The sequence below is a fragment of the Fonsecaea erecta genome, assembly GCF_001651985.1.
Source record: "Fonsecaea erecta strain CBS 125763 chromosome Unknown Scaff2, whole genome shotgun sequence".
NCBI lineage: Eukaryota > Fungi > Ascomycota > Eurotiomycetes > Chaetothyriales > Herpotrichiellaceae > Fonsecaea > Fonsecaea erecta.
In genome coordinates, this window is record NW_017387245.1 from 1,532,643 (window position 1) to 1,557,064 (window position 24,422).

Here is a 24,422-nt window from a genome sequence, read left to right on the forward strand (position 1 = left end):
CACAGACCGGCGTCAAGGAAGTGCTGCTGGCAACAATGGAAGATTGGGAAAACCTCTGGTAGTAGAGACACTGAAGATGGAATTCGGGAAAGGCCCTCATTAGCACAAGCGCAGCCACGACTGATAGACGGACAGACAGACTCCTCCCTGCCTTCCCTTCCCTTCCCCCTTCCGGTTGCAATTTGAACAAAAACCCTGGAACCCGCTGTGATCGATTCGCACATTCACAAAACAATTGGACTCGAGAACTTTTTTTATGGTCGCGTGCTCGCCATTGCTGAACCCCTTTCAGCGTCTCTATAACATCCTCCCCAATGCCGGTGCCTCGCTTCCACTCTTTCTGCATAAGTCGTCTCGGTCTCCTAGATCCTTTCTTGGGAAAACACCGCACGCAGAAGAATGATGGAGCAAGGTTGCCAATATCCGAGGTTTCACATTTTGGGATTTTTCCCTTTTTTTGGGGTTTTCTGCACTGCAGTTCGCTCACCAGATCTGCAAGCAAGGCTGACTTTCTGTTGTCGTGAGTCAAGCAAGAAGAGCTTGAAAATTGTGTTTGTCAAGATTAGACACGAAACAGGAGAACGGTGATGAACTCCATTCGCACCAATGTCGGGTCATAAGGGTCGTGCATTGGAAACAACGTGAGCGGTGTGTCTTGCCAATGTCTTGGAGGACAACATAAGCAAATGAGCGATCCTCCCTCCAGCCCACACAAGAAAAGCCTATCCAGTAAAAAGATTTTCAGGGCATTGGTGAGAAAGCAATTGAGCTCTCGGGTTCGCGCGACGGTCAAGTTGGGGGCGAGGAAAAGGAAATCGTCAGAAGCTGTCGAAAGGATCGTGCACAAAAAGGGTGATCTGGTCGATGGGCCCGCCCCTTCGAACATGACCTTGAAGTCAAATCGCCGCTGTTGGAACAAAGTATATCCTTCTCCCAAAGCCGTTTCTACCACGCCCAGATTTTGAGCTGCAAGAAATGCGTCAGCCGAGTTCTCCAATTTGGTTAGCAAAGATCAATGGCGACTTACTAGAGAATCCCACGAACCAGTACATAAACTGATTCCGTCGTTGCTAACTCCAAGACAGCTGACTCGGTTTTCGTGGCCGTTCAATGAACCGACCTTATCACCACGCAAGGTGTCCCAGACCTAGGATTCTCGTCAGCTGCAAATAACAACAGTTATACATCACAGATTGTACAAACCTTGCATTCAAAGTCATCATAACCTGCGAAGAGTAATCGGCCAGAAACGGAGAAAGCGACGGAGGTGATGCCGCAGAGAACTTGTTCATTCTGTTCCAGTTGTCAGCCAGTGCGCGGTAACAGAACGCATATGGAGGTCCCAATATTCACCTGGTAAGACATCAGTTCTCGGTCTGCGCGAATGTCAAAGAGCCTGCAGGAGGCGTCGTCCGAGCCGGTCCCGAAGGCATTTCCATCAGGGAAAAATTGAATGGCGTTAATGTCAGATTCATGTCCGGCAAATGTTTGGACTGCTTTTCCGGTTCGGACGTCCCATAACTTGGCAAAGGCGTCGCAGGCACCGCTCACGAAAATGTTGGCATTTGTGGGATTTATGCTGATGCTCATCACGTCACCCAAATGATCCGCAAACTCGGTGACTTTGGAGCCCGTCTCGATATCCCACATCATGCAGGTCATGTCACCAGAGGAGGTGATGATTTTTCGGTCATTGACAAAACGACAGCAGGACAAGTATCCAGAGTGTCCGGATAATTCGCGAGCCACACGTGTCGGGCCTTCTCTCGTGGAGAGGTTGTAAATTGAGCAAATGTTGTCGAGACCACCGCAGGCGACGTAGTTGCCACTGGGGGCATATGCACAGGTCATGACCCAAGAGGAACGGAGGGGAATGGCGTGGACCTTGTTGGTGGTATAGGCATCCCAGATAATGAGCTTGCCATCCTGAGACGCCGATACCAGATGCCTGCGATCTGTTGACCAGTGCATGGCGTAGATCTTTGCAAGATGGCCCTTGAGATTCCTTCGGGGCTTCATGCCTATCCGAGGTAAAGCCTCTGTGTTGTTGAGGGCGACTTGTCGCACTGCAGAACCCCGATTGATTAGCAATCCGCACAGTGGTGGGCAGGTAGGCTGCGCGTGAGTTTAACTCGAGGGAGGGGGGATTGTGAATCGACTTACAGCTGGTATCAGCCAAGTCATCCTTCTTGCGCTTAATTCTGTCTTTGAGGCCCTCTGCTTCTCTTCTGGCAGCTGTGATTTTGGCCTGCATCTGCTCTCCCGTCAAGTCGGTCGACATCGTGCCGCTCGGGCCCCTCGTCGGACCAGAGTACAGGGGGATTCGCAAGTAAGTCAGAGCTCAAAAGGTCAGCCTCGCTAGAGCGACGCGCACAGCAGAATAGATGTCTGTTTGGTGTCAGGGCACGGTGGGCGATGAACGAGCGCAGGAGCTCCGGCGAGCGAGGTATCAGGGATGAGGTGGATAAAATACTGGGGGGGCCAAGAGCTGCGATTGGGGGCGTCTCGGGATAGCGGCAGAGCGCAGAGAGGATCGACGGCAGGAGACACGGTCGGTCTGGGAATTTCTTAGAAGATATGAAGCAATCGACTGCCTGGAGGGCGGCGAAAAGGCGTCGACGAGGAGGTGGGCAGAAATTGAGGGCTTCGGGGTGGTGAGGTCGGGTCACAGAATTGAAAAGGGCCCGTCCTTGGGGGAAGGCGTGCAATAGGAATGGAGGCCACAGTTGGAAGGTCCGGGTCTGGGTGCTTGGGGCTCGGGGCACCAGGGGGGGGTTCTTTGACCTGATTCTTGGTGTCTGGTTCGTTAAACCCCAAGTGGGGATTGTGTCGGTTCGGGGGGTTGGACTCCCCTGTTCTTTCCCACTACGGACGGTTTCAATTGGCGAGCTTCAAGCCAGGGATTGAACTGTCCCGGAGTGAGGGACTACTACTACTACTAACTTACGAGGAATGACAAAGGGACACACAGCCCACGATCTTCAAACATCAACCCGCCCATCACCACCATCCATCCCATCACCCAACCGCAGGTCAGGTGCCTTCTGACTCGCCTCTTCAGATCGCAGATCATCACTGTCACCACCTATACCCGTCCTTCTGATGGAAGCCCTTCCCCTTCGAGTTAGCCTTAGATGGCCAACACCTTCGAATGCAGCACATAGGGGTCTTGCAAGCCAGTCCGCGGCCAGCGGCACACAGACCAAAATGAACATGAGAACATGTCCTCCTAAACGAGATCCTAGCGAACAATAACCTCTCTCCCTTCGGCTACGGCCCACGACTACTGGCGCTCACGGGGTCCCCCGATTGTTGCGTTAGTCCAACATCGAGCTGGCCCGGGGGAAGCCTGCCGGGTGGCTCTCAAGCTTCGAAGAGGCGCACCGGCCTAATCCCAGGCAGGTCAGGGATATGAAAATGCCAATCCAACATGCAGAAACCCGCCTGAGAATTGGGGACAAAATTGGGAAGCGAGAACAACTCTGGCAAAGAGAAATTGCCCGGCCGCGTCTAATGTGGGCTAGAGATAAGTTGGTGCAACGCCCGATCCCCCGTTTTCACGACAGGTATCCGCTATTGCAACAAGGAGGCAGAGATGAGGTGCGCCTTCGAATCCGCTTGCAGCCCTCGCATTCAGCCTGGTGGTCTTTTTCTCCATGCCATAGGCACTTGGACGCTGATCCTTTCCACCCGCTATCGGTCCACTAGCCACACTAGGCTGGACATGATCCGCACGGGCTTATCGTTGTGTCCACTACGTACGTTGCCTGTTCGTGTCAACTCTGATGGCTGTCCACCTGCCTTGATCTCTGCACACGTTGTCGGGATAATAGCATTCATGGCGATGGTCCCTCTTCAACAACGCTGGTGCCCCAAACACCTAATCAGGAGGATCTACACGTTGCTGATCCCTCCGTCTTTATCACGAACTACACGTGGCCTTCGCTAATCTAACAGTGTTGAATGCACCACGGTCGGAAAAGAGTTCCTATAGCAATCAACTCTAGAAGTGTTGGGAGAAAGGACTCGAAAAAGGCAGCAATCTGAACCGATACGAGTTCCGATCACAAAAGCCAAGCTGTCACCCGCACTCCCCTCATTATGCAAGGCGTTAACCCTTTCACGGATGGCAGGGCCACCATGGCTTCTAGTAACAGTCGCAGGAACCTTCTGAGCAAGCTGTGGCCACACAAATCAGCTGCTCACACGACAAGTTTCATCCAATCGAGGAGCCCAGCAAACTCATTGCTCAACGCAACTCTTGTCTGTACGAGGATAAGATGGCGAGTCTTAATCTCGCCGAAACAGTGGACCTTGTCTCTCACTGATCGCCAGCTCGCTGGGTCCAAATATAAATGCAAATGCTGCAAACTCTGCAAACGTGCCAAAAACGGATATGCGTGACCGTCTGCTGTCCACTCGTGCCACTCCATCGACTGTGCTTTCTGTCATCTTTCTTTCCGGGTATTATTATTTGCTTGTCTTCCGAACAGCAGTCTCCTCCCTGTTTGCTTGATTAAACCACTCTCCACAATGTTCTGGACCATCGGATGCGTTTATGGGGCATCTTCCGTCATATTCGGGGCCTTTGGAGCTCACGGGCTCAAGAAAACCATCAGTGACCCCGCAAGGCTCGCAAACTGGTCGACCGCTGCTCAATACCAGGTAACTCATTGAGCTTTAAAGAACAATGGCATGACCATCTTCTAACATGATTCCTCTCGCACAGTTAATTCATAGCGGTGTCCTCCTTTTGACTGCCACAGCAGCTCCAAAGAACAAGGTGATATCCGCTGTCTTCGTGTCTATGCCGGTCTTGATTCTAAGTAGGCCGACAGGTTGCTGCCGCACTTTTCACCGCCGGGATGACGATGTTTAGTGGCAGCATTTATCTTCTCGTTCTGGATCCCCAGCGTTTCAAGGCTTTAGGCCCTGTGACTCCGCTGGGAGGCATGTGCTTGATCGCCGGATGGGCCGCCCTCGCTTTTGGCAGTCGAGGTCGATTTATTCAGTGAAACAGCATCAATACAGAGGGTAGCTGGGGGCGTTTTAGGTGCCGCTGGGTTGAAGAATACTCATCTCAATACTACTACCATTATCACCTTCAATTCCACAACATTCTCGCTCGATTCCCCTCCCCCTGTCTTATGCCTCTGCGTTCAGCGCCTTTGCCATTTCCAACAGATTCCTCACAGTACCCACGACAGTCGTTTCGAACGATCGATACGTCAGCCCCAGCATCTCCCGCGACGATGAGTTGTCAATCTTCAAGGAGCCTGCAGGTAAGGGGTACCGACCTGGATGCCGTGGCGGGGTTTTCCCATCGAGCTTCGGGAAGTGCTTTCACAAAATGTCGCACGTCTCTTGGTTGCTGTTGCTGCCTGGAGTGACGAGGAACCGATGCCCGCCAACGCAGGGGACAAGGGCGTCCTGATAATGTGTAAATGACAAGTCCTGCGAAAAGACAGACACGCAAAAAATTAGCCCGGGGCGCGGAAGTTCAATGGACACACAGGAGACAGTCCGTCGTAGTCTTACCCGAACGTCGACGAAGATGTGCAGAGAGTCCTCTGGGATTGGAGTCCCCTTTTCAGAGGTCATGAACTTCCAAAGCACGGTATCTGTGTTCAAGTCGCTCATCGAGTCAATGCTGTGGCTGAGGATGCCGTAAACGATGGGCGGGTTAAGGACGACGAGTTCAAAGCTCGGCTTCTCGCTCTGCATGAATTTCCAGCCTGCGTGCAAATCAAGTTAGTCTCCTCGAAATGACGAAGGGTCGTGTGACGGGAACAGGTCCTAGACTCACCTGCTTGCTCGGCGAGGGTCTTGCTTGCCCAGTAGGCCAGGCTCAGATCACCCGCGTATCCCTGCTCCTTCGTCACCGGGTCCCTCACATCGGACAGTACACTCTGCCATTCTCCTGGAGATCTAACGGGTTGCCGATGGCCGCGTCTACTTGTGATGACAAGTCGTTTGAGCCTTGGTGCGTGCTTCGCGGCGGATTCCAGGATTTCCGTTGGGCAGTGGATCGCTGGGTCGATAAAATCGCCAGGTGTCTTGGCTTCCGCATAGTTGAACGGGGAAGTGGCATGGATCATCACGTCAATGGGCTGGGCATCCTTGAGGCACTGGTCGAAAGCCCCGGGCGCTGTGATGTCGAGGACGATGGAGAAGTCGAGCCGGGATCTGTTAACGCTGGGAAAGTCTTTCATGACTCTCTTTCGCTTTGACTTCGGATCACACCACGGCTTGCACGAAGCACGACTTTTCCAGGAAGAGGGACACCAGATGGCTTCCAATAAACCCGTTGCTGCCCATCAACAAAACTCGAGCGTAGCCATCTGGAACTCTGATTGTGGTATCGACTTCGTCTTTGGGATTGAGATCTGGGTATTCGAGGTTTGGGTTTCAAGCTGCTGAACTTGAAATACTCACTCGTTAGAGATATTCTCGTTGCCTTTTTACCTGGACAACCAGGCTCGAAGCGCAGAGAGCGTTCATGCAAGGTTAAGGAGATACGAACTATTGTCCGTCCCATGCTTGATGCAAGACGACGTACACGCCCAACCAGACTGACACAGACTTTTCGATATACCCATCCACCGAGATGCTTTCAACAACATACCCGAATATGACGTGATGTATATGGCCGACAAAGGAAACCAAATCGACCCCGGCGCCCGTACCTGAGGGCGGCTCCATTCCCATGACAAAGAGGAGGATATGAACGCCGATCGCGTCTTTAAACGTCGCTCCCTTTAACCTAGTATTCAACGCTAAGCCAGGAACGCTTGTTGAAGACAGCAACCAAAGATATTTGTCTGACGCCGACGTTATGCACGGTGCGGGCTGTCCGCAGGCTTGCAAAGGTTCCCTTGTATCCGCCAATTCCAGGGCAGTGAAGGCGCTGATGTGCGCGATGCGGCCGCTTAAGTCGGCCTAAGTATATGGCCGACTCAGTAGAACCATAAAGCGGCCGTCCATGCCTCGTTCAAGATAGCAACGACATCTCTTTCCAATCGTCCTGTCAAACAACGCCGGGGAAAGGGAGAAACATCAGATGCGGTCGTTCCGAGATCGGGCGCTTCTCATCCCGCCCTGCATCGTATGATGTCTGTCGTCAGTCAATCGTCCGTGAGAGTGCGTTGACTCGCAATGGCTGAGAAGGAGCCTTTCGACGAGAAGATCAGGGTCGACGGCATGGTACTGCATGCATTGATCGCACGAACCGAACGATACGTCGACGAAGCGCCCTTTTGAGAGACCTTTATTCCTCGAGCGTGCATCATCAGAGCATTGCCCTACACGAACACATGAAACGGCACTGTAAATAGTGCATTTCATACGGGCTCCCTGTCGCTAGCAAGCCCCTGCAGACGGCAACCAAAATGACACTTTAGGTCACTAACTGCACCAACATTAATATGGAAGAAGATCTGCGTCGAAACCATCAGGAGAGGAGAGAGGTTTTTGGCGATTGGCCAAATAGCCGCTTCGGAACAGCAAGCAGCCCCCATTCTCGTACCCAACGATCGGGCCAAAAATAGGCCTCAAGCGAGTTCTATGAGTCCAGCCTATGATGGTCGAGGCTGCATCCTGTTGGACCACGTCATATACCAAAGTTTCGAGAAATGTATTTGTGTCTTCCGCTGGTGCCGCATAGTTTTCAGGGAACCCCTCAGAAACATCCCGATGTATCGGCACCACAGGAACCAAACATAGGAGGAGGAACAGACGGACCAATGCCCAGTCAGCAGGATCAAACCCACATCTGACGGCGAAAGCGAAGATCAGGTCCAGACCTTGGGCGACGATGGGCTTAGACGTCTGGGCCCAACTCTTGCAGCACTGACCACAGTGTGACCTCTCATACCACGAGCATCACAGCAAAAATTCAAGAACGATGGACAAAGCAAAGTTAAATCATTTCGAGGCCTGGACAACGGAGAACATACCAGTAGTAAAGCCACATCCGGACCCCATCTTGATTGGCAATGGGTGCCGTTGCCACAATTCCATCCTGGCTTGGCAGAGATTTATCCTGTATGACTAATTGCTCGACCTACCATGTATGGTGGTGTCCCGGGAGAAAGTCGAGACGCACGCTTCGAGAACATGGCGGGCCAGATTGTTTTGGCTCTTATTTACCTAAATATCTTTCTCGCCGCAGACAATTAATTTTGTGGCAGTCGACGTTGATGTGTTTGTCGCCCGGTTCATTGGGGAATTCCACCTGATGAAAACAAAAGTGACTTTGTGCTGTGGCAAGGAGAGCCGTGTTGCAGAATAATAATCATAATGGGCCAGGGCAGTTGGGCTTTGGGAACTGCCCAGTCTTGTCGTAGTCGATGGTAAAGGCGCGGCTCCAATTGCATAGCAGGATGAGGGTTGCCCACAAGATTGCGCCAGTGGAGACGAACGAAATCAGCGACAGCCGCCGTTTGTTTCTGCAGAGGCCAGACGGGAGCTCGTCATTTGGCGGAAGGGTCTCGCCGCTAATTAATTGCTGGGCAGTGGGCACGGACACCAGGGGGAGAGGGGAGGAGATAGCATTGCACATACCGCACTGTGCTGGGTGGTATTACTGGTAGGGAACTAGGGTTTGTATACGGGCCCAGGAGAGTGGTCAAAGGGAGCTTAGGTCGGAGGAAACCAACTGAACCAAAAGGCGACGGTGCCAATCGAGGGTGAAGCTGGTTGAATCTGAGACGCTCTCTCCAAACTGCACCCTCGCACCCTCGCACCCTCGAACTCTCTCAGTTGGAACTGCGACCTTGCAACCAACCCTCACGCTAAATCGACACGGACTACCACCACCATTACTCAAACTCCAACCTCACCACCTCCTCCTCCCATCATCCATCCGCACCACCACCACCGCAAACCCTTTCCATCTCTCCTGTTGCTTTGCTGCATCTCCCGCATCTCGCTTGTCCTTCTCCCTCCGCGGCTGCTTTTAGTTGTTCCCGCCGGCAGCTGGCCAAGTCCTCCGAGCGGCGGATCGATCTGTCGAGTCCTGCCCTGCCCTGCCCTACCTCGCATCGCCTCGCCTCGCCTGACCTCCGCCTCCCAAATTGCGAACTCCGCGTCCTCGAATCCAGCCGCCACACTCTTTACTAATTCTCCCTATACTCGCTGTTCGATTCTCTTCTGTCGAGATCCTGTTCATCAAAATCATTCAGCGAGCCATATTCTGCATTTATTTTCTGGCTGCCGACATCCAGCCCCGACCCCCCCTCTCGAATCTTTCACGCCCTCGGCCGGTCATCCTTCCCCGGTAGAACACGAAACTCCGCCCATCTGCGTCCTACACTTGATGGCTACTGGTCCTTTCAGTCTCTGTGGATAACCAGACAAGTTCTCGTCCGGTGACGGAGTTGGCCTTCGACGCCGTCGCGGCTCAAGGACCGGTCAACGTCAGGGGTGTTGCCACAGCTCCGACGCCGATTGCGCTGTGAGAAATTCAAAAACAAATACATCTACCCTATCACAAATACCAAGCTGCAGACATCGAGATATTGCATGGTGGAGGACTACTGGACAACATGAGAGAAGTCAACTTCAGCATCCCTAATGTCAACAAGGCCTCTGTCCATATTACTACCACCCTCTATGACCGTCGGGCCCTGGATTGCACTTCGACCCTCCCCCTTATAAACTCCCTCAATCATCTAGCATACCTGACGACTTCCTCTGCACGCATTCGAGATATCCTTACTGTCGATGGCGGCGTTGAGCGCCTTGTCTGCATATTGAAGGAGGGCCGAAGCAAGGATGAAATGCACATGTGGAAATGGAATCTCGCTTTTCAATGCATCGTGAATATTGGTGTCCGAGGCTCGGAAAATGTACGGACGCGTGTGGTGGAAGCAGACATGGTACCGGTTATTGCGACAGTTTTGTGGGACTATATCTTGGTCATTGAAAGGGAAAAGGCAAAGGCCGATGCTGAGCAGGAGAAACGCAATGGGTCCAAGCACTCGGGGAGCTCGAAAGCATCCAAACTGTCTCGAGAACTGACACAAGATCCCGCCACGAGGACTTCGTTCTTTGAGCACCTGCATGCGGCGACCGATCAGCGTTCCAATCGTCGGCAAGCTCCCCCTCCATCATTGGATCTACCTCAATCCTTTTCGCAGAGCTTTGGCGCTGCAGACACAGGGCCGGCTGAGGGAGCAAGCGTCATGCCTCCCAGCGTTTTCACCTCGCCTCCCGAACGGACCATGTTTCCTCGGCGTGATTTGCACCATCACAACCGGGGGCACGAGAGCCGGAACTCGTTCCACAGGACCTTCAACTTACAACCTCCAGCTACAGCAGTGCCATCTATGGATACCTCCGACGGATTCTCATTGCGGCCAGTGCGAGAGGTGGATAGATTACCTTCGATGCTGCCACCACTGAATACAGGTGTGACATCCCATCCCGACTCGCCAACGACCCCATCTGCGCCACTTCATCGCGGAACGCTGTCTCCCGTTGGCCGCCGCATGAGAAGACCATCGATTCGTCATCAGAACTCTACTGGCGACAACGACGACATGAGCATGGATGACGTGGCTGGTCCAGACGACGAACTCTTAGATCCCGAGGCTCCAGCTGAAGGTCGAAGCAGGGCCCAAACCCGGGATCCCAGTCCTCACGATCTTCACGAGCTGGAGGGCCGACAACCACTGACCCTCGCCATACCTCCGCAACAGGCTCGAGAAATCGACAACAATGTGGACATTGCTCAACAAACGCCCATCACCGCCGGTATGGGTAATCCCTTGGGCGCGGGTGGTCTTGAGGCCATGGGTGTATCTCCCCTTCCTCCGGCGCCCACCACTGCCGCTTCTCCTGCAATCCCGCTGAACGCATACCCAAACTTCTTCCTGCGAAATGCGACCAATACGGCCACGACCGCCTTGATGCCCCGCGATGAAGATGTTCTTATGGGCTTGCAACTCCTGGCTTACATCTCTAAATACTGCTATTTGCGCCATTACTTCCAGGCTACCCATTTGGTTCCCCGACTGAGAATCGATCGAGAGGTTGAGAAGATCTATGGACCAATGCGAGGCTGTGCACTTCTTCCAGAACCCACCGAAGACGAAGACGAAGAGTTTCTGCAACCTGACGACTGCAACATTTTTCCTCTGGTGGAGAAGTTCACTGTCCGTCACCACTCTAAAGACATGCAGTACTGGGCATGTGTGGTCATGCGTAATTTGTGCCGAAAGGACGACGCCCGGGGAGGAATTCGCCAGTGTGCCAACTACAAATGTGGGAAGTGGGAGGAGTACACCCGCCAGTTTGCCAAGTGCAGGCGCTGCCGTCGCACGAAATACTGCAGCAAAGTACGTGATTTCATTTTCGGATGGTGGTGATACTTGATGCTAACTACTTTGACCAGGAATGCCAGCGGGAATCGTGGAGCATGCACAGGCACTGGTGCCACCTGGAAAATGCATACCTCAATCGCAGGACCAACGCATAAATTGCCGTTTGCAGTTGCATAGCCGTGGAGTATTTGGATCAAGCGTCGTTGGCGTTGGCGCCGTGGAGTTTGTCGACTTTTCGAGGCATGGGCTTTCAGCATCGTTTCCGCATCCAGCCTTTGGCAAAACACCCAGCACGATTGATGTACAGCGAATCGATATTGTTGAACGAGGGACGCAAAGACTTTTGAGAGTATATATCATCAACGAATGTAGCAGAAGACGAGGCGTTTGACGCGACAACGGACGGGTCCACGATGAAGATGAGCTGCAGAGGTATTTTTGGATTGCGCAACCTTCGGGCTGATCTCGTCGAGTCGTCAGGCACGGGCTGGTCGTCGTGAGGAGATTGTTCCCGACAACACCAAATGTGTAATATGACGAGCCGAGTAGTGAACAAAATGATGAATATTGATATTACCACCATCGACGTCGCATCGTTTCTTGCTTCGCTCTGTTCTATGGTGTCGACTGAGCTGTTCCCCATGGGTGCCTCGGCCATCAACCGAGAATGCACGATTGTCAGCAGTTCGATCGAGTCTTACTGTGGCTATCCGAATGACTGGGTCGAGGATCGTGGGCCAGTCCAGAACGACGGGAGTCGAGAGTTTTTCGGAGCTCGCCGCTTGACGACGCCAGCCAGATTCAGATATATCAAGGTTGGGTGCTGCCAGTGTGTCATATTATTTTCAAACACCAGGCTGTCCCTTCTATACCCAAGGTGCTAGCACGGAGACCTGGACGTCTCCTTTCTTGTCTCCTATGAAACCCTTCTCCTTATAATTAGCCGTTGACCTTCGCATTGAATAGTTAGGAGCCCCGGGTAAAAACTATGGGGTCGATCGAGGGAGTCAGCAGTGCCATACAGCTGCCTGTCATTGATATCTCAGAATTCACTGAAGCGGTGGGCAAGCGAGTACTGGACGCTGCCACCAAGTTCGGCTTCCTCTACATCGACACCAATGGCACGGGCTTCACGGAAAGCATGGTGGATCGAGAATTTCAACTCTCGCGCCAATTTTTCGAGCTGCCTGAGGCAGAAAAAGAGCCTTGTCGCATCGACAAGACCAATCGGGGCTGGACAGGAATGCACGACGAAATCCTGGACCCCAGGACACAGCGCAAAGGCGACTTCAAGCAGGCATTCAACATCGGGGAGTTCCTGAATGGAAAGCCGCAACAGCCTTTCCCTAAGTTCCTCGAAGGCCATCTTGACGAGCTGGCCGAATTTGAGCGGACGTGCAAGCAAGTGTGCGATCGAGTGCTTGATCTTCTCGGGCTGGGACTTGAGGTTGAAGAGCCCAACTTCTTTTCCTCGCGGCACACCCAACCCAGCGGGTGCACTGTCCGCCTCCTGCACTATCCGGCCATCCCAGCTGATGTGGACTATCAACCGGATGTCGATGTCAGAGCCGGCGCCCACTCCGACTATGGAAGCATCACGTTGTTGTTTCAGCGTCCCTCACAGCCTGGCCTCCAGATCCGAACCCCAGAGGACACCTGGGCACCTGTCCCCGTAATCCCTGACGGGTATCACTCGACCACCTTCCCGCCGATCCTGGTCAATATTGCCGACTTGCTGTCGTACTGGACCAATGGAATCCTGAAAAGCACAGTCCACCGAGTCATCTTCCCCAAGGAGGCGAGAAGGGGAGGGGAGGACCGGTACTCCATAGCGTATTTCTCACATCCAGGGAACGAGGTCGAGTTGACACCTGTACCGAGCAAGCTGGTGGCGCAGCACAAGCTGGACGAAGACCAGGAGGTGGGATATGGAGGAGGAGCAACGAGCAAACGAGCCATGACCGCAAAGGACCATCTGTTGTCTCGGCTGGACGCGACCTATGGATTCAGAGGGGCACAAGCCAAGGAGGTTGATAGCACTGCTTAGTCGGGAGAGAACTCTGGTGTATATTGCGTCTGGCCCTGGCTTGGGGCCGAGTAGGCGGAGAAATCGACACCGCGGGCACCAGTCGGGTTCCCTCCTCAGTTAAACAAGCCCGTACTATTAGCACCTATTAGTACTAAGCGGCTAAGTGGTTAGCGCGCAGTTTGCATCCCAAAAGTTACAACGTTGACACTCTCCGACTTTCACGGCCGCCAGAGCGCAGACGTCTGCTTGTTACTTATATCGACTTGCTTGGAAAGCGTGCGACCTTGTCTTCTATTTGATTCACTTGCTCATTCACTCCTTTCCCGCGGTTTTTTTTTGTCTTTCCGAATCGCCGAGTCTCGTCTACGTCTAGTTGTTTCTCAGCGGCCCAGGATGTCAGGTATGGTCCCCTCTTGACCCCCCGGAACCGTTGTGTCTTCTCACATTGCGACCAGTCCAGAAGTTCGACCAGTGGGCCAGCAGACATGTTGAACTCTGCCAGCTGCAAATGCTGAGAGATGCCGTGATTGGTGTCGATGCCTCGTACTACCTGAACCTGCGCCTCAACGGCAACAACGAAGAACCTCTCAAGCATGCCCTCGGCGGGCAGCCATTCGTCTTTAAGAAAGCGATAGAGGATGACATTGCCTTTCTGCGACAGAACGGCATCACCCTGGTGTTCATCTTCAATGGCCTCGACTACGTGAACAAAAGCCTCCCCGACTCGCAGCTGGCGGATAGCCGAAGAGTACAAGATGAAGCCTGGCACCACTATATGAATGGCGACAGCAAGCGCACGGTAACAGACTTTGGGAAGGCCAAATACCCCGTCGAAATCATGACCCGAACCCTTCAGAAACTGCTGTTTGATAATAATGTTCAATACATGGTTGCTCCGTACAGTGCGACTGCGCAGGTAAGTCCACCCTCTGGGAACTGTTGGGGGAGTCGCAGCTGAACAACCGGGCAACAGTTGTCTTATCTTTTGAAACTGGAAGACCAATACATTGATGCCGTTATGGGCAGCACCGAGTGCTTTCTCTTTGGGGTGGATCGAGTGGTGACAGATTTCAACCTCAACGACTCAACCCTGAGCATGGTCAGCCGGGCGGTGTGCGAGGACATGCTGAAAGTCCACAAAGACGTGCTTCGAGACGCCCAGCTCTTGCTTGGCACCTCTTTCACTCCGACCTTCCCCATTCTCGAGAGCATGGCCGCGGCGAAATCGACGGGCATTGTAGACGCTATCACCCTCCTTAACGGGGCTGGCAAAAGTGTCATGCAGCTGTGCAACTACCACCGGGACAACCCTCAAGTTCAGAGCATGAAATATGCCGACCGGTATAAGAAAGCAATCATGACCATTAGACACCACGTGATAATGGAAAAGAACGGCGTCGTCGGTCCTCTCAACTTTGACGAGGCGCCTGGCGACGTCCACGAATTTGTGGGACAAAGACTGCCCGAGGAACTGTTCTTCTACGTCTCCAAGGGCATGCTCGGCCCACAGGTACCAAACTGGCTCACGTCTGGTGAGATCACGCTTTCGCTTCCGGGAGGTGTCTTCGATTCGGAACCCTACCGAAGATTGGTGATAGAACTACTCAATCCCTTCCGCACCGAAGCCCTCAAAATCCTGGCCGAATCACTCAACTACTACTACCAGTCCCGGGTCATCAAGGTCAGTCCCTGGATCGCTCAGGATACTAGCAACTTGACAATCGAGATCCGAAACACTCCAGCAATGAAACCGAAGTTGGTGCAGTGGAGAGTCCGAGGGGCGAATATTGAATCCGTCATCGGCAAAAGCGAGGTAGGTCTCAAAAACGCTTGAGCTGTCCATCTGCTGACACCAAGTAGAACGTCGGTTTATTTTTGCCTTGTTTACGGTCTCTCAAAGACGTTGCCTTTGCGAAAAAGACCATCACCCTAGGCAAGATGGAATTCCCAGCTCTTCGAACTGCCGACGAGGTCGCCGTCAACACGGTCTTCCGGTATCTGCAAGTGCGTGGTTATGTCGACGACCAACATAACGTGACTACATGGGGGAAAGCTTTGGAAACAGCATTGGCGATTGCCGATGAGGACTGTACCATCATCGGCGTGGAGATGCTGAGAATGGGTCTCTTCACTGGCAATTTTGCGTCAGGAGACCCTGTCGCGAAGACTGGTTGGTTTGACCATCACTCTCCCCGGATGGCTGCTAATTCTCTTGTAGACAAGGATCACGACCGGAAAGTCAACACCAATCTCATTTCCAAAGTCGCGTGTCTGGGTAGAATCCGGCACAAGCCTATGGGATTTATTGGATCTCTCGATCGACAACTATTGACATATGCATGGAAGATTTCAGCGGTTCGTACGACCCTCAGAGATCTCTTGGAAACTATCATGACGAGCATGTTTTTGAACGGAGACGTCGACCGGGACCGAGAAGATTGGATTGCTCTCGCCCAAAGGTACGCATAATCCGCTGTTCGATCCCCACGATGTACATGACTGACCCAGTTCCATAGACTCCCATTCTCCAGTGACAATGGCTCAGGGCTGGGAATCGCCGTCAAGACGTATCTGGACGCAGTCAGCGAAGAACCTGAGCCAACCGACGCACTAAAAACCAGCATTAAGCAGCAAGAGGGAAAGTACAACTGGTTCGCACAACTTCGAGGCAGTGGTTACTTGACCAAGAGTCTCGATCAAGCCTGGAAGATATGGGATGCTGTAAGTCCAGCTGAGACGGCTGGCCAGAACAACCAATGCTAACTGCTGGTAGATTTATGCTGCAAGTCAAGTGCCAGGCACCGACGTCAAGGAGGCCAAGCTCTTCTCAGAGGCGAACGAATGGCTTTCCCCACGACGATGAGCGGCTTTGTCAGACCGTGAAGCAGGAACGTGAGGTTTACTCCGTGAAGCATCATATCACAAGCTCTGGCTCGCAGGACCTGCCGTCCCTGAGCGAGGATACACCACGCCACAAGGACCACCCCCCCAGCCAGACTGCGCTCCAGCGCAGCGTTGTCCGCTAAGAGCACGCTCGCCAGATTTGACTCCGGTCCACGGTGTGTGCATGTTAGGAGCGGTGGGGTCAGCGGGTCTTGTCTCTCTCTCTCAGCGGCTGGCGAGGAAAATACGGCTTTTACAAAGAGAGATTCGGGGACGAAGTAGACTGTAGGCTTATGGTTGCAGAGACCCCAGCAGCAGAATTCCTCGAGTGACAGCCTCTCGTCTGTTATGGTCGATTGAGTTGCTTTGCTTCTGGAATCAGATCCTTGGGTGTGGCTCAAGCCTCAGGAGTTCCATATCACACGACATGGCTGCGTTGAAGCGGAAATGGCCGCCTAACACGTACGAGGCATGCCCTTCCGACTGCGCAATGACATATTATTGCATACTTACTCCGTCCATTCTTTGCTTCTCCCTTAGCTACCGTTTGACTTTCAACCCTCAGCCACTTATCGTCCGGGAGTTTGGGAGAAAAACATAAAAAAAAAACTCCATCCTATCATTAACTAGGCACTCTCGTTCAACCCCCACGAGCCCGGACGTCAGGGCCCCCGTACGGGCGTCCTTACCTAACTGAAATCTCCTTCTCATAAGCAATGTTGGGCGCGAGGGGCCTACACCATGACCGTCCGTCTCCCTCCATCTCGATCCCTTGAAGAAGAGCACATTGAGATGGAGGACGGTGGCATGTCGAGGAACTCCTCGAGGCAGAGCCTCCTCCACCCTCGAGCACGCGGGGATCGCGGACGGCTCGCTGGTCTGGCCTCTCATACCCTGGGCTTGATCCTTCTCCTTTGCGTCGTCTTTTTATGGACCATGTCCAATTTTCTTGGTAGTGTATGCATGAGATCGTTCCAGCCCCGATTGAGAGAGTGTGTGAGAGAGAATACTGTGCTAATCTCGGACGCATCCAGAGCATCTTCGCTGACAACACGTATGCCAAACCCTTCTTTCTGACGTACCTCAATACGTCCACCTTCATGCTGGGCATGATCCCAACCCTCGTCCGGACCGCATACAAACGGCACCGGGAGCGCGGGGACTTGTTCGATACGATCCGAGCGAATGTGTTGCGGACAATCAAGGGCGAAGGCTATCGACGACTGTCGAACGTAGACGAGCCACAAGATCCTGAAGAAGAGTACGACTCGGAACCAGAGACATTCATTCAGAAACCAAGCAGAGACGGTTCTCGCGCGGGCATCCGTCGTCCGGGGCGTCACATTGGGGGAGAAGGAGGAGGAGCAGGCAAACACCTGGGCATCATCCCCACGGCCCGGCTGGCCTTTGCCTTCTGCATCCTCTGGTTCAGCGCCAACTACTTTGCCATGGCGTGTTTGAAGTACACCACGGTCGCGTCCACCACGATCCTGACCTCGACATCGAGTTTCTGGACGCTGTTCATCGGCGCTCTGACGGGGACGGAGAAGTTCACGTGGCGCAAGTTGTGTGGCGTGCTGGCCTCCTTCGCGGGCATCCTGTTGATCTCGAGCGTCGACTTTTCGGCCAAGACGGACGGGGGCGATGCGAGAAGATCGATTTCGCGGCGCGAGGACACGTTTCCGGACAAGTCTCCCTCCGAACTCGCCCTGGGGGACGCCTTTGCGTTGTTCTCCGCCATAATCTACGGCGTCTATACCATCACGCTGAAGAAGACGACCGTCAAGGCGCTGCCACGGTCTCTCAACATGCCCCTGTTCTTCGGGCTGGTCGGCACGTGCAACCTCATCCTCCTGTTCCCGCTATTTCCCATTCTGCATTTCACGGGCCTCGAGCCGTTCTCGTTCCCCCCAACCCGGAGAATCTGGACGATCCTGCTAATCAACAGCTGCGCGAGCTTCTGCTCGGACCTCTGCTGGGCGTACGCCATGGTATTGACCTCGCCGCTCTTGGTGACCGTGGGGCTGAGCCTGACGATTCCGCTTTCTTTGGTCGGCGAGATGGTCCTCCAGGGCCACTACGAGGGGTGGGTCTACTGGGTCGGGGCTTGCATTGTGGTCGGCAGTTTCCTGTTTATCGATCAGCAGGAGAAGAACGAGGAGGTTTCTCATCACGCCGGCACCGGCCAGGGTATCGAGGCCCAGAACGAAGATCATGACGTCGACGACGATGACGATGCTGACGATACCCCTGGCGCGGCATTTTCTGCTGCTTCGGCAAGGAACGACTACGGCGTTGACGGACACGGACACGGACAGGCGCATCGACACGCATCCTAAACACAAGTAGACTTGGGGCGGCTGAGATTGTGACTTTTTGCTTGGTTGGTTACTATATATATACATACTCCTGTTCAAGTACCCCCATCCACGTACCTCTGTTGTACCATCTGCAACGTACCTCGCGGTGTCCTTGGGACAGACAGAAATATCATACATGAAAACAATGACCATGTATGAAATGCCTGTCGACCGACCACCCGCAAGAATATAGTAGGAAGCCAGGCTGCATCCCCCTCCTGTCTGATAAAAAGGCGGCGATCCGCGTGGCAGGATGGGAATATTCCCAAGTATATTTTGATCGTAATCGAAGTCTGCTGATGCAATGGATATTCCATAGTCCCGGATGGCATTTTTCTTGAAGGGCAGACATGGTCACTGATTGTTTGTAGCAGGAACCAAGAGACCTTATTCATCAGCACACGGTGTTCGATGGTCATGGTCGATGAGAGTCCACCTTAAAAATCAATAAGGGGCGCACGGGTTTTCCGTCGCTTTAATCCGGGTTCATTTGGCTTTGTGGAGGGCTCGAAGACCTGAACGCTGCGAACGCCGCCAGACCGTCCGTTTCTCGATCTCCATTGTGTCCTTGGACATCTCCTCCGTTGGAAGATTTGATGTTTTTCCCGAATCACCATCTCTGGAGTATATGCTTGAGTTGTTTCGGACTTCGCATGTCAGCTAGAGGTCCTGCTTGTTTGGAGGACATAGAGCCAGGCTGCGCTCAGTATGGGAGGTCCAGTCTTACTTTAAGAAGAACTGGTCTTCCTCTGCAAGGAGGTGGATAACCTCTTCATGAGATCTTCTTTCTTCTACGTCAAGTCGCAAAATATTTCCGCGACACAGGTCATATTCGTGATCAGGGATGCATCTGGATCGGCCCTTCGGCCTTTGACACCCCTCAGCCTTGTCGCTCTGCAGCAACATGTCGACAAACACGCGTTCTCGTTCAGAGGAACCAACGCTTGACGCAGGGACAACTCGATGCTCTGAAATATGAGGTATGAAGTCCCGACGGAGAAGACTTGCAAACCAAGTCGAGATATATAGAAGCTGGCCCAATTGTCGCAGCCTGGTGGACGTCGAGTAGCACGGGTCTGACCTCACGTGTCCTGGTGGCAAGAAGGTCCATTAGGGAACTAGACAAATCGTTCGACCGGTCCATATGGGTCATTGGTGAAAGGAATCGACCTGGGTACTCTCGCACTCTCAGACTTGACAGCAGGTGAATGGGACATATGGATGTCGTCCATACTAAGAAATGGTCCACAGGAGTGGGCCTCTTGTCGTTCCTACAAACTGCTGCTCCGCCAGAAGCCGTCCGCTGTTTCCCGTCCAACACGGTACCAAGGGACTTCAGCATTTCGGACCAGGTCATCGTCATAAACTGGGAATTCGACAGTTGGTGACATACAAAGAACTTCAAAAAGTATGTGGCTGTCCGAAAGTGCTGGATATAACGCTTACCGTTGACAGCCCAATGTCCACCTCACTGAGTCCAGCGAACATAGAACGTTTCCACCGTCTTGATGGATATCTTCAAGACAATGACAACATTGCCCTGACAGGTGCAAGCGGACAGAAAGACTCCAAGTCTCGCCTTATCATAAGCACAACTGCCCAGAGGGCGAAGGAAAGGGAAGCGGAAAGAGAGCTCGAAAGCTTCATGGATTCCCTTTCTGACCGTGAGATGATTGAAGAAGCCAGAAGGGCGTGGCAAGATCAGAAGTAGTGGTCGAGGAGGTGGTAGGCGTCAGTAGTGAGGATGATGGCTGTAGTTAAGGAAGCACAGGTGAGTCGCAGCCAATCTGGATCCAAGCAAATCAGCAATGAACCTGATGAAAACGGATGAAGGTCGGATACACGTCGCTGCAGTCAACAGGAAAGTGTAGCCAAGGTGGAATCTCTGTGATAGGATAGGACTCGGTGGCAGCTCATAGGCACCGCAGGATGATAAAAGAGTAGGTCGAGCGGGAACAGCGGCATCGACAGCGAAATACCTGGGACTCTGCTCCTTATATGCTTCTCGAAAGAGAGGGCTTTCGGACTTTTCAGCTTGGGACTTGATAAATTCTGACTCTGTGCGCTTCGTTTCATTTGCTTGTCCATACGCCCCAGGTATCCGAGGCTAGCGCGTTCCGGTCCGCGCCTGATTCATCCTTGTGGTCATGAATATCCTCACGATACTCGTGGGCTTGTCTGCTCACACGGAGTGCCTTGCCGAACCCAGTCTCCGATGTTCGACTTACTCTTGCAAGGGTCTAACTTGCACATGATCCCGTCATTCCAGGCCAAGCTCCTGCATAGTCGGCATCCCGTCTCTCCAAGGCCTCGGCTCACCGTCGCCGGGCATTTCGAACCCATTCGGTAGCTGTACTTTGGGAAACCCATCTCTCTTCCAAACGTATACCTCGTCGAGATCGAGGCTCTCAAATGCACCTGGCATTGAGCGCGTCTTGTCGTCGTCGCTTTCTTGCCGCGGCACAGCCCACTTGCTGCGTACCTCGTGCGCTCTGTCCTCGTCAACAAGCACCAAAGCTCCGCTGTGCCAGCCTGCAGCTGCAATAGCAATTGGGAAGTAGGATCCGAGATTTGCGTAGTCCCCTGTAGTGTGGTTCTCTGGTGCCTTGGCAAGTGGCTCTGTGATCATCTTGCTCGCAGGTCCTTCCTCCCAATGTTTGCCTTCTTGCTCGACCCACTCGCTGAAAGCAGCTTGCTTGACTGTATCAGTGTCCCAGATATGACGAGCTGGCTGGCCGTTGACGGCGAGATGTGGTTGGGTTAGCTGGTCTTCCATCCATTGCAGCCAGTCCTTCCGTTCAGGTTCAAACCAAATTTGACGACCACGGATGTTGGCGATAGGAAGCAGTTGAGCATCACTTCGGGGATTACGTCCTTCTCGACGCAGACCACGGAAACGACCACCCTGATCAGGGCCGGAAAGGCCTAGAGATCCACAGCTTTGAGAGTCCGTGCCGTATGATGTGATTTTGCCGTCAGCGTGCAGGGCGTGGTAGTGGTAGTCACCATAAGCCAGTGCTATAACGCCCGTGCGCTGCATGGCGGGCACGTCCTGAGGTCTGGAGGCAAGCAACGCCGTCATGGTAGACCAATCGTTTGTCGATAATAAGTCGGGATGGTGTCGGACGGCTTCACCACAACGTCTGATGTAGCTCGTGTCACCCGCAAGGACTTCGCCTGTGGCTGTGAAAACGCCAAACCTATGAAACTGGCCTTGAACATCCTTCAATTCACGACCTGGTCCGTCGAAACCCGGTAGTTCGAATGGAGGGTGAGTTGGACCCGGCTGATCGGGGTGGTCGACGTGCAGGGCACATGCGTAGATCTTGGACTCGTTCGTGATCCAGACGACATATTCTTCAAGAACGACGTGCTTAAGGACTTCCACGTCTCCAGTCTCGGTTCTTCGCCTGGCGGTTCCTGGAACAACCTTCTCTTTAACTTCTTTTCCATCCAGCATTTCGTCTGAGTGGTCATTTTGAATTGGAGTCCAATAGACAATACCTATCTCTGGCACATAGGCAGAGCTCTCTGCCCAGCCAGCAGCAACTCGAACGGGCTTTCCACCAAAATCAGTCCCACTCCTTGAGAAGACCATGAGACCTTTCGCGTTGATTCTGTCCCAGGAGAGAATTTTCCCATCATCCGTGAGTGCCAGAATATGGCGACGACCTGAAGAAAATTGGCGGATCGCGGAAGTACTCTGAGTTAGATACTCGAGTTGCTGAAAATGGTTGGAAGATTCGCCCACCACTCTGCCGTCCATGGAATCTATTGAACCAGTGGTGTACAGCTTACCATCAGAGGACAAAATGGTAGTGGACCAGCCTCCACATTGGAGATCGGCTATCACCCCTACGTCGTCGTCGATATGAGCTTCTGTAGGCCAGCTGGAGGAAGTTCGCTGGAAAGCAGCCCTGCCAGGATAAGGGCGTATCTGGTGAGGACGTGCGGGGATCCGAGGGAGGACCCTCTGGGGGAGATGAGGCGGCAAATGAGTCGGCGGTCGGCGAGGCACCGAAAGAGCTCTTCCAGGCCCCAAGCTCCCTCTCAATCCTTGACCCCAGGTATAAAGCCGAGTCTGGGTCTTGAGTCGTTTGTATAGCCAGTACCAGCGAGGGCCATCGGCGGCAAGAAGGGGGCTAATTGGGAGGCGGAACGTATTCGAAGCCTCGTGTCTCCAATAAACAGGATCCTGTCGATATTTCGAGTATACAGCTTTCGAGGCCCGACAAAATGCGAGGTAGTCCTTCGGATCCAGATAGGCTAGGACGATGGGAAGAACGTCGTCGGGAAGTTCGAGGAGAGGCATCTCTGCCAGATTCGAGCATCACCTTACAGGCAGGATGTAAGGAGAGACAACAGAGACTATACAGCAGGGAGATGAGCAGGCATCAGGCGAACTCGACTTCACATCACACCAGGTTCTACAGCAGGTCTGGACGGAGGATGATGTCATTAAGGGGGCTGTCTTGGCGCCAGGCGCTGCAGGGGCCCAAGCCTCTGGCATGTTCAAATCATGGGTGACTCTACTTGCAGGAGTTTGATATTTTAGTGTGGGGTGCCAACAAACACCTGCAATCGCCTCAATCTACCGCCCTCTCTATCCTTCAAATCGCGTCTGCTCTTCGAGTACTGCCAACGTTACGTCCCCATTCAGTCTTCGCATCTCTCGTAAACATGGCGGACTCCGGTGATGCCAAACCTACTCCCTCGGCGGATCAGACTGCCTCGTCCGAGTTGAGACCTGCCGAACAAGAGACCAATCTCGTGACGAATCCTCTGGGTAATCCTTCGTCTGAAGCCCCGGCAACTGATGCCCAAGACACCAAATCTACCACCTACACCGAAACCGCTGCCAAAGCCGCGACCACTGCCGCGAGCACTGCCAGCGCAGCCGCAAGCGGCGTCAAGGACTCCGTCTTTTCCATGTTTGGTGGCGGAGCCAAGAAAGAGCGCAAAGTCGACGAGGATGACAATGCAAAAGATGAACCCAGCGGCAGTTCCAAGGCCCAGAAAAAGGAGGATGATGACGATGTGAGATCTACACCACCCATGGCGAGGAAGGACGTGCACTGACCATGTTGATGTATTAGGACAAGGCCGAGGAGGAGGAAGTAGACGTCGAGTTTGAACCAGTAGTCCGACTGACCGAGAAGGTCGAGACAAAGACCAACGAGGAGAGCGAGGAGCAGGTCTTCAAGATGCGTGCTAAACTGTTCAAATTTGACAGAGACTCGAAGGAGTGGAAGGAGAGAGGCACTGGCGATGTCCGATTGCTCAAGCACAAGGAGAATGGCAAGACACGATTGGTTATGCGTCGCGACAAGACTCTCAAGGTCTGCGCAAACCACTATGGTATGTCATCGCTTGCGTGGGGTGCTCGCTGTTGTATGGATTTTTGCTAATTTCCAAAATTAGTCACCCCTGACATGAAGCTTTCACCAAACGTGGGCAGCGATCGCAGCTGGGTCTGGAATGTTGCGGCTGATGTCAGCGAAGGCGAGCCAGAGGCCCAGACTCTGGCAATCCGGTTCGGAAACAGCGAGAGTATGCCATGCTCCTGCGTCGTCCATTGCTCGCGTGCTAACCCGTTGCAGATGCGAATCTCTTCAAGGAGGCGTTCATCAAGGCTCAGCAAGAGAACGAGTCCCTGTTCCAGAAGTCATGATGATGCATTAAACAACAGAAAGCGGGGGATGTGTGATGATTGATCCAGCATGGAATCTACAGCTACCAGCAAGCAAAGCAATGCAGAGCAATGGATATGGAAGGAGGATGCTATTCATGGTTTGATGTGGACTGATACCGTCGTACCACCTGAGC

At 53.3% G+C, this 24,422-nt stretch overlaps 9 protein-coding genes across 9 annotated transcripts; 6 read left to right on the top strand and 3 right to left on the bottom strand.

Moving 5' to 3' along the window:
• Window positions 1-945: 945 nt before the first annotated feature.
• On the bottom strand, window positions 946-2,281 carry AYL99_02313 (guanine nucleotide-binding protein subunit beta; the record flags this gene model as incomplete). Its single annotated transcript, XM_018833829.1, has 5 exons — window positions 946-966; window positions 1,028-1,147; window positions 1,204-1,293; window positions 1,354-2,066; window positions 2,164-2,281. The coding sequence occupies 5 exons, from the start codon at window positions 2,279-2,281 to the stop codon at window positions 946-948; spliced, it is 1,062 nt and encodes a 353-aa protein (XP_018696453.1).
• Window positions 2,282-4,533: 2,252 nt separating this feature from the next.
• AYL99_02314 (hypothetical protein) lies at window positions 4,534-5,015 on the top strand (the record flags this gene model as incomplete). The annotated part of the gene is made up of 3 exons (XM_018833830.1): window positions 4,534-4,665; window positions 4,730-4,783; window positions 4,839-5,015. The coding sequence occupies 3 exons, from the start codon at window positions 4,534-4,536 to the stop codon at window positions 5,013-5,015; spliced, it is 363 nt and encodes a 120-aa protein (XP_018696454.1).
• A 328-nt stretch (window positions 5,016-5,343) lies between these two features.
• Window positions 5,344-6,212, bottom strand: AYL99_02315 (hypothetical protein; the record flags this gene model as incomplete). The annotated part of the gene is made up of 3 exons (XM_018833831.1): window positions 5,344-5,454; window positions 5,539-5,735; window positions 5,807-6,212. 3 exons carry the CDS (start codon window positions 6,210-6,212, stop codon window positions 5,344-5,346), a joined length of 714 nt encoding a protein of 237 aa, XP_018696455.1.
• A 3,333-nt stretch (window positions 6,213-9,545) lies between these two features.
• On the top strand, window positions 9,546-11,479 carry AYL99_02316 (hypothetical protein; the record flags this gene model as incomplete). Its single annotated transcript, XM_018833832.1, has 2 exons — window positions 9,546-11,339; window positions 11,396-11,479. 2 exons carry the CDS (start codon window positions 9,546-9,548, stop codon window positions 11,477-11,479), a joined length of 1,878 nt encoding a protein of 625 aa, XP_018696456.1.
• An 833-nt stretch (window positions 11,480-12,312) lies between these two features.
• Window positions 12,313-13,371, top strand: AYL99_02317 (hypothetical protein; the record flags this gene model as incomplete). The annotated part of the gene is made up of 1 exon (XM_018833833.1): window positions 12,313-13,371. One exon carries the CDS (start codon window positions 12,313-12,315, stop codon window positions 13,369-13,371), a length of 1,059 nt encoding a protein of 352 aa, XP_018696457.1.
• Window positions 13,372-13,746: 375 nt separating this feature from the next.
• On the top strand, window positions 13,747-16,216 carry AYL99_02318 (hypothetical protein; the record flags this gene model as incomplete). Its single annotated transcript, XM_018833834.1, has 7 exons — window positions 13,747-13,753; window positions 13,809-14,269; window positions 14,327-15,166; window positions 15,214-15,523; window positions 15,572-15,812; window positions 15,870-16,074; window positions 16,127-16,216. The coding sequence occupies 7 exons, from the start codon at window positions 13,747-13,749 to the stop codon at window positions 16,214-16,216; spliced, it is 2,154 nt and encodes a 717-aa protein (XP_018696458.1).
• A 761-nt stretch (window positions 16,217-16,977) lies between these two features.
• On the top strand, window positions 16,978-18,575 carry AYL99_02319 (hypothetical protein; the record flags this gene model as incomplete). Its single annotated transcript, XM_018833835.1, has 2 exons — window positions 16,978-17,193; window positions 17,271-18,575. The coding sequence occupies 2 exons, from the start codon at window positions 16,978-16,980 to the stop codon at window positions 18,573-18,575; spliced, it is 1,521 nt and encodes a 506-aa protein (XP_018696459.1).
• A 2,281-nt stretch (window positions 18,576-20,856) lies between these two features.
• AYL99_02320 (hypothetical protein) lies at window positions 20,857-22,908 on the bottom strand (the record flags this gene model as incomplete). The annotated part of the gene is made up of 1 exon (XM_018833836.1): window positions 20,857-22,908. One exon carries the CDS (start codon window positions 22,906-22,908, stop codon window positions 20,857-20,859), a length of 2,052 nt encoding a protein of 683 aa, XP_018696460.1.
• Window positions 22,909-23,276: 368 nt separating this feature from the next.
• Window positions 23,277-24,267, top strand: AYL99_02321 (hypothetical protein; the record flags this gene model as incomplete). The annotated part of the gene is made up of 4 exons (XM_018833837.1): window positions 23,277-23,633; window positions 23,693-23,954; window positions 24,018-24,146; window positions 24,197-24,267. 4 exons carry the CDS (start codon window positions 23,277-23,279, stop codon window positions 24,265-24,267), a joined length of 819 nt encoding a protein of 272 aa, XP_018696461.1.
• Between the last annotated feature and the right edge of the window lie 155 nt (window positions 24,268-24,422).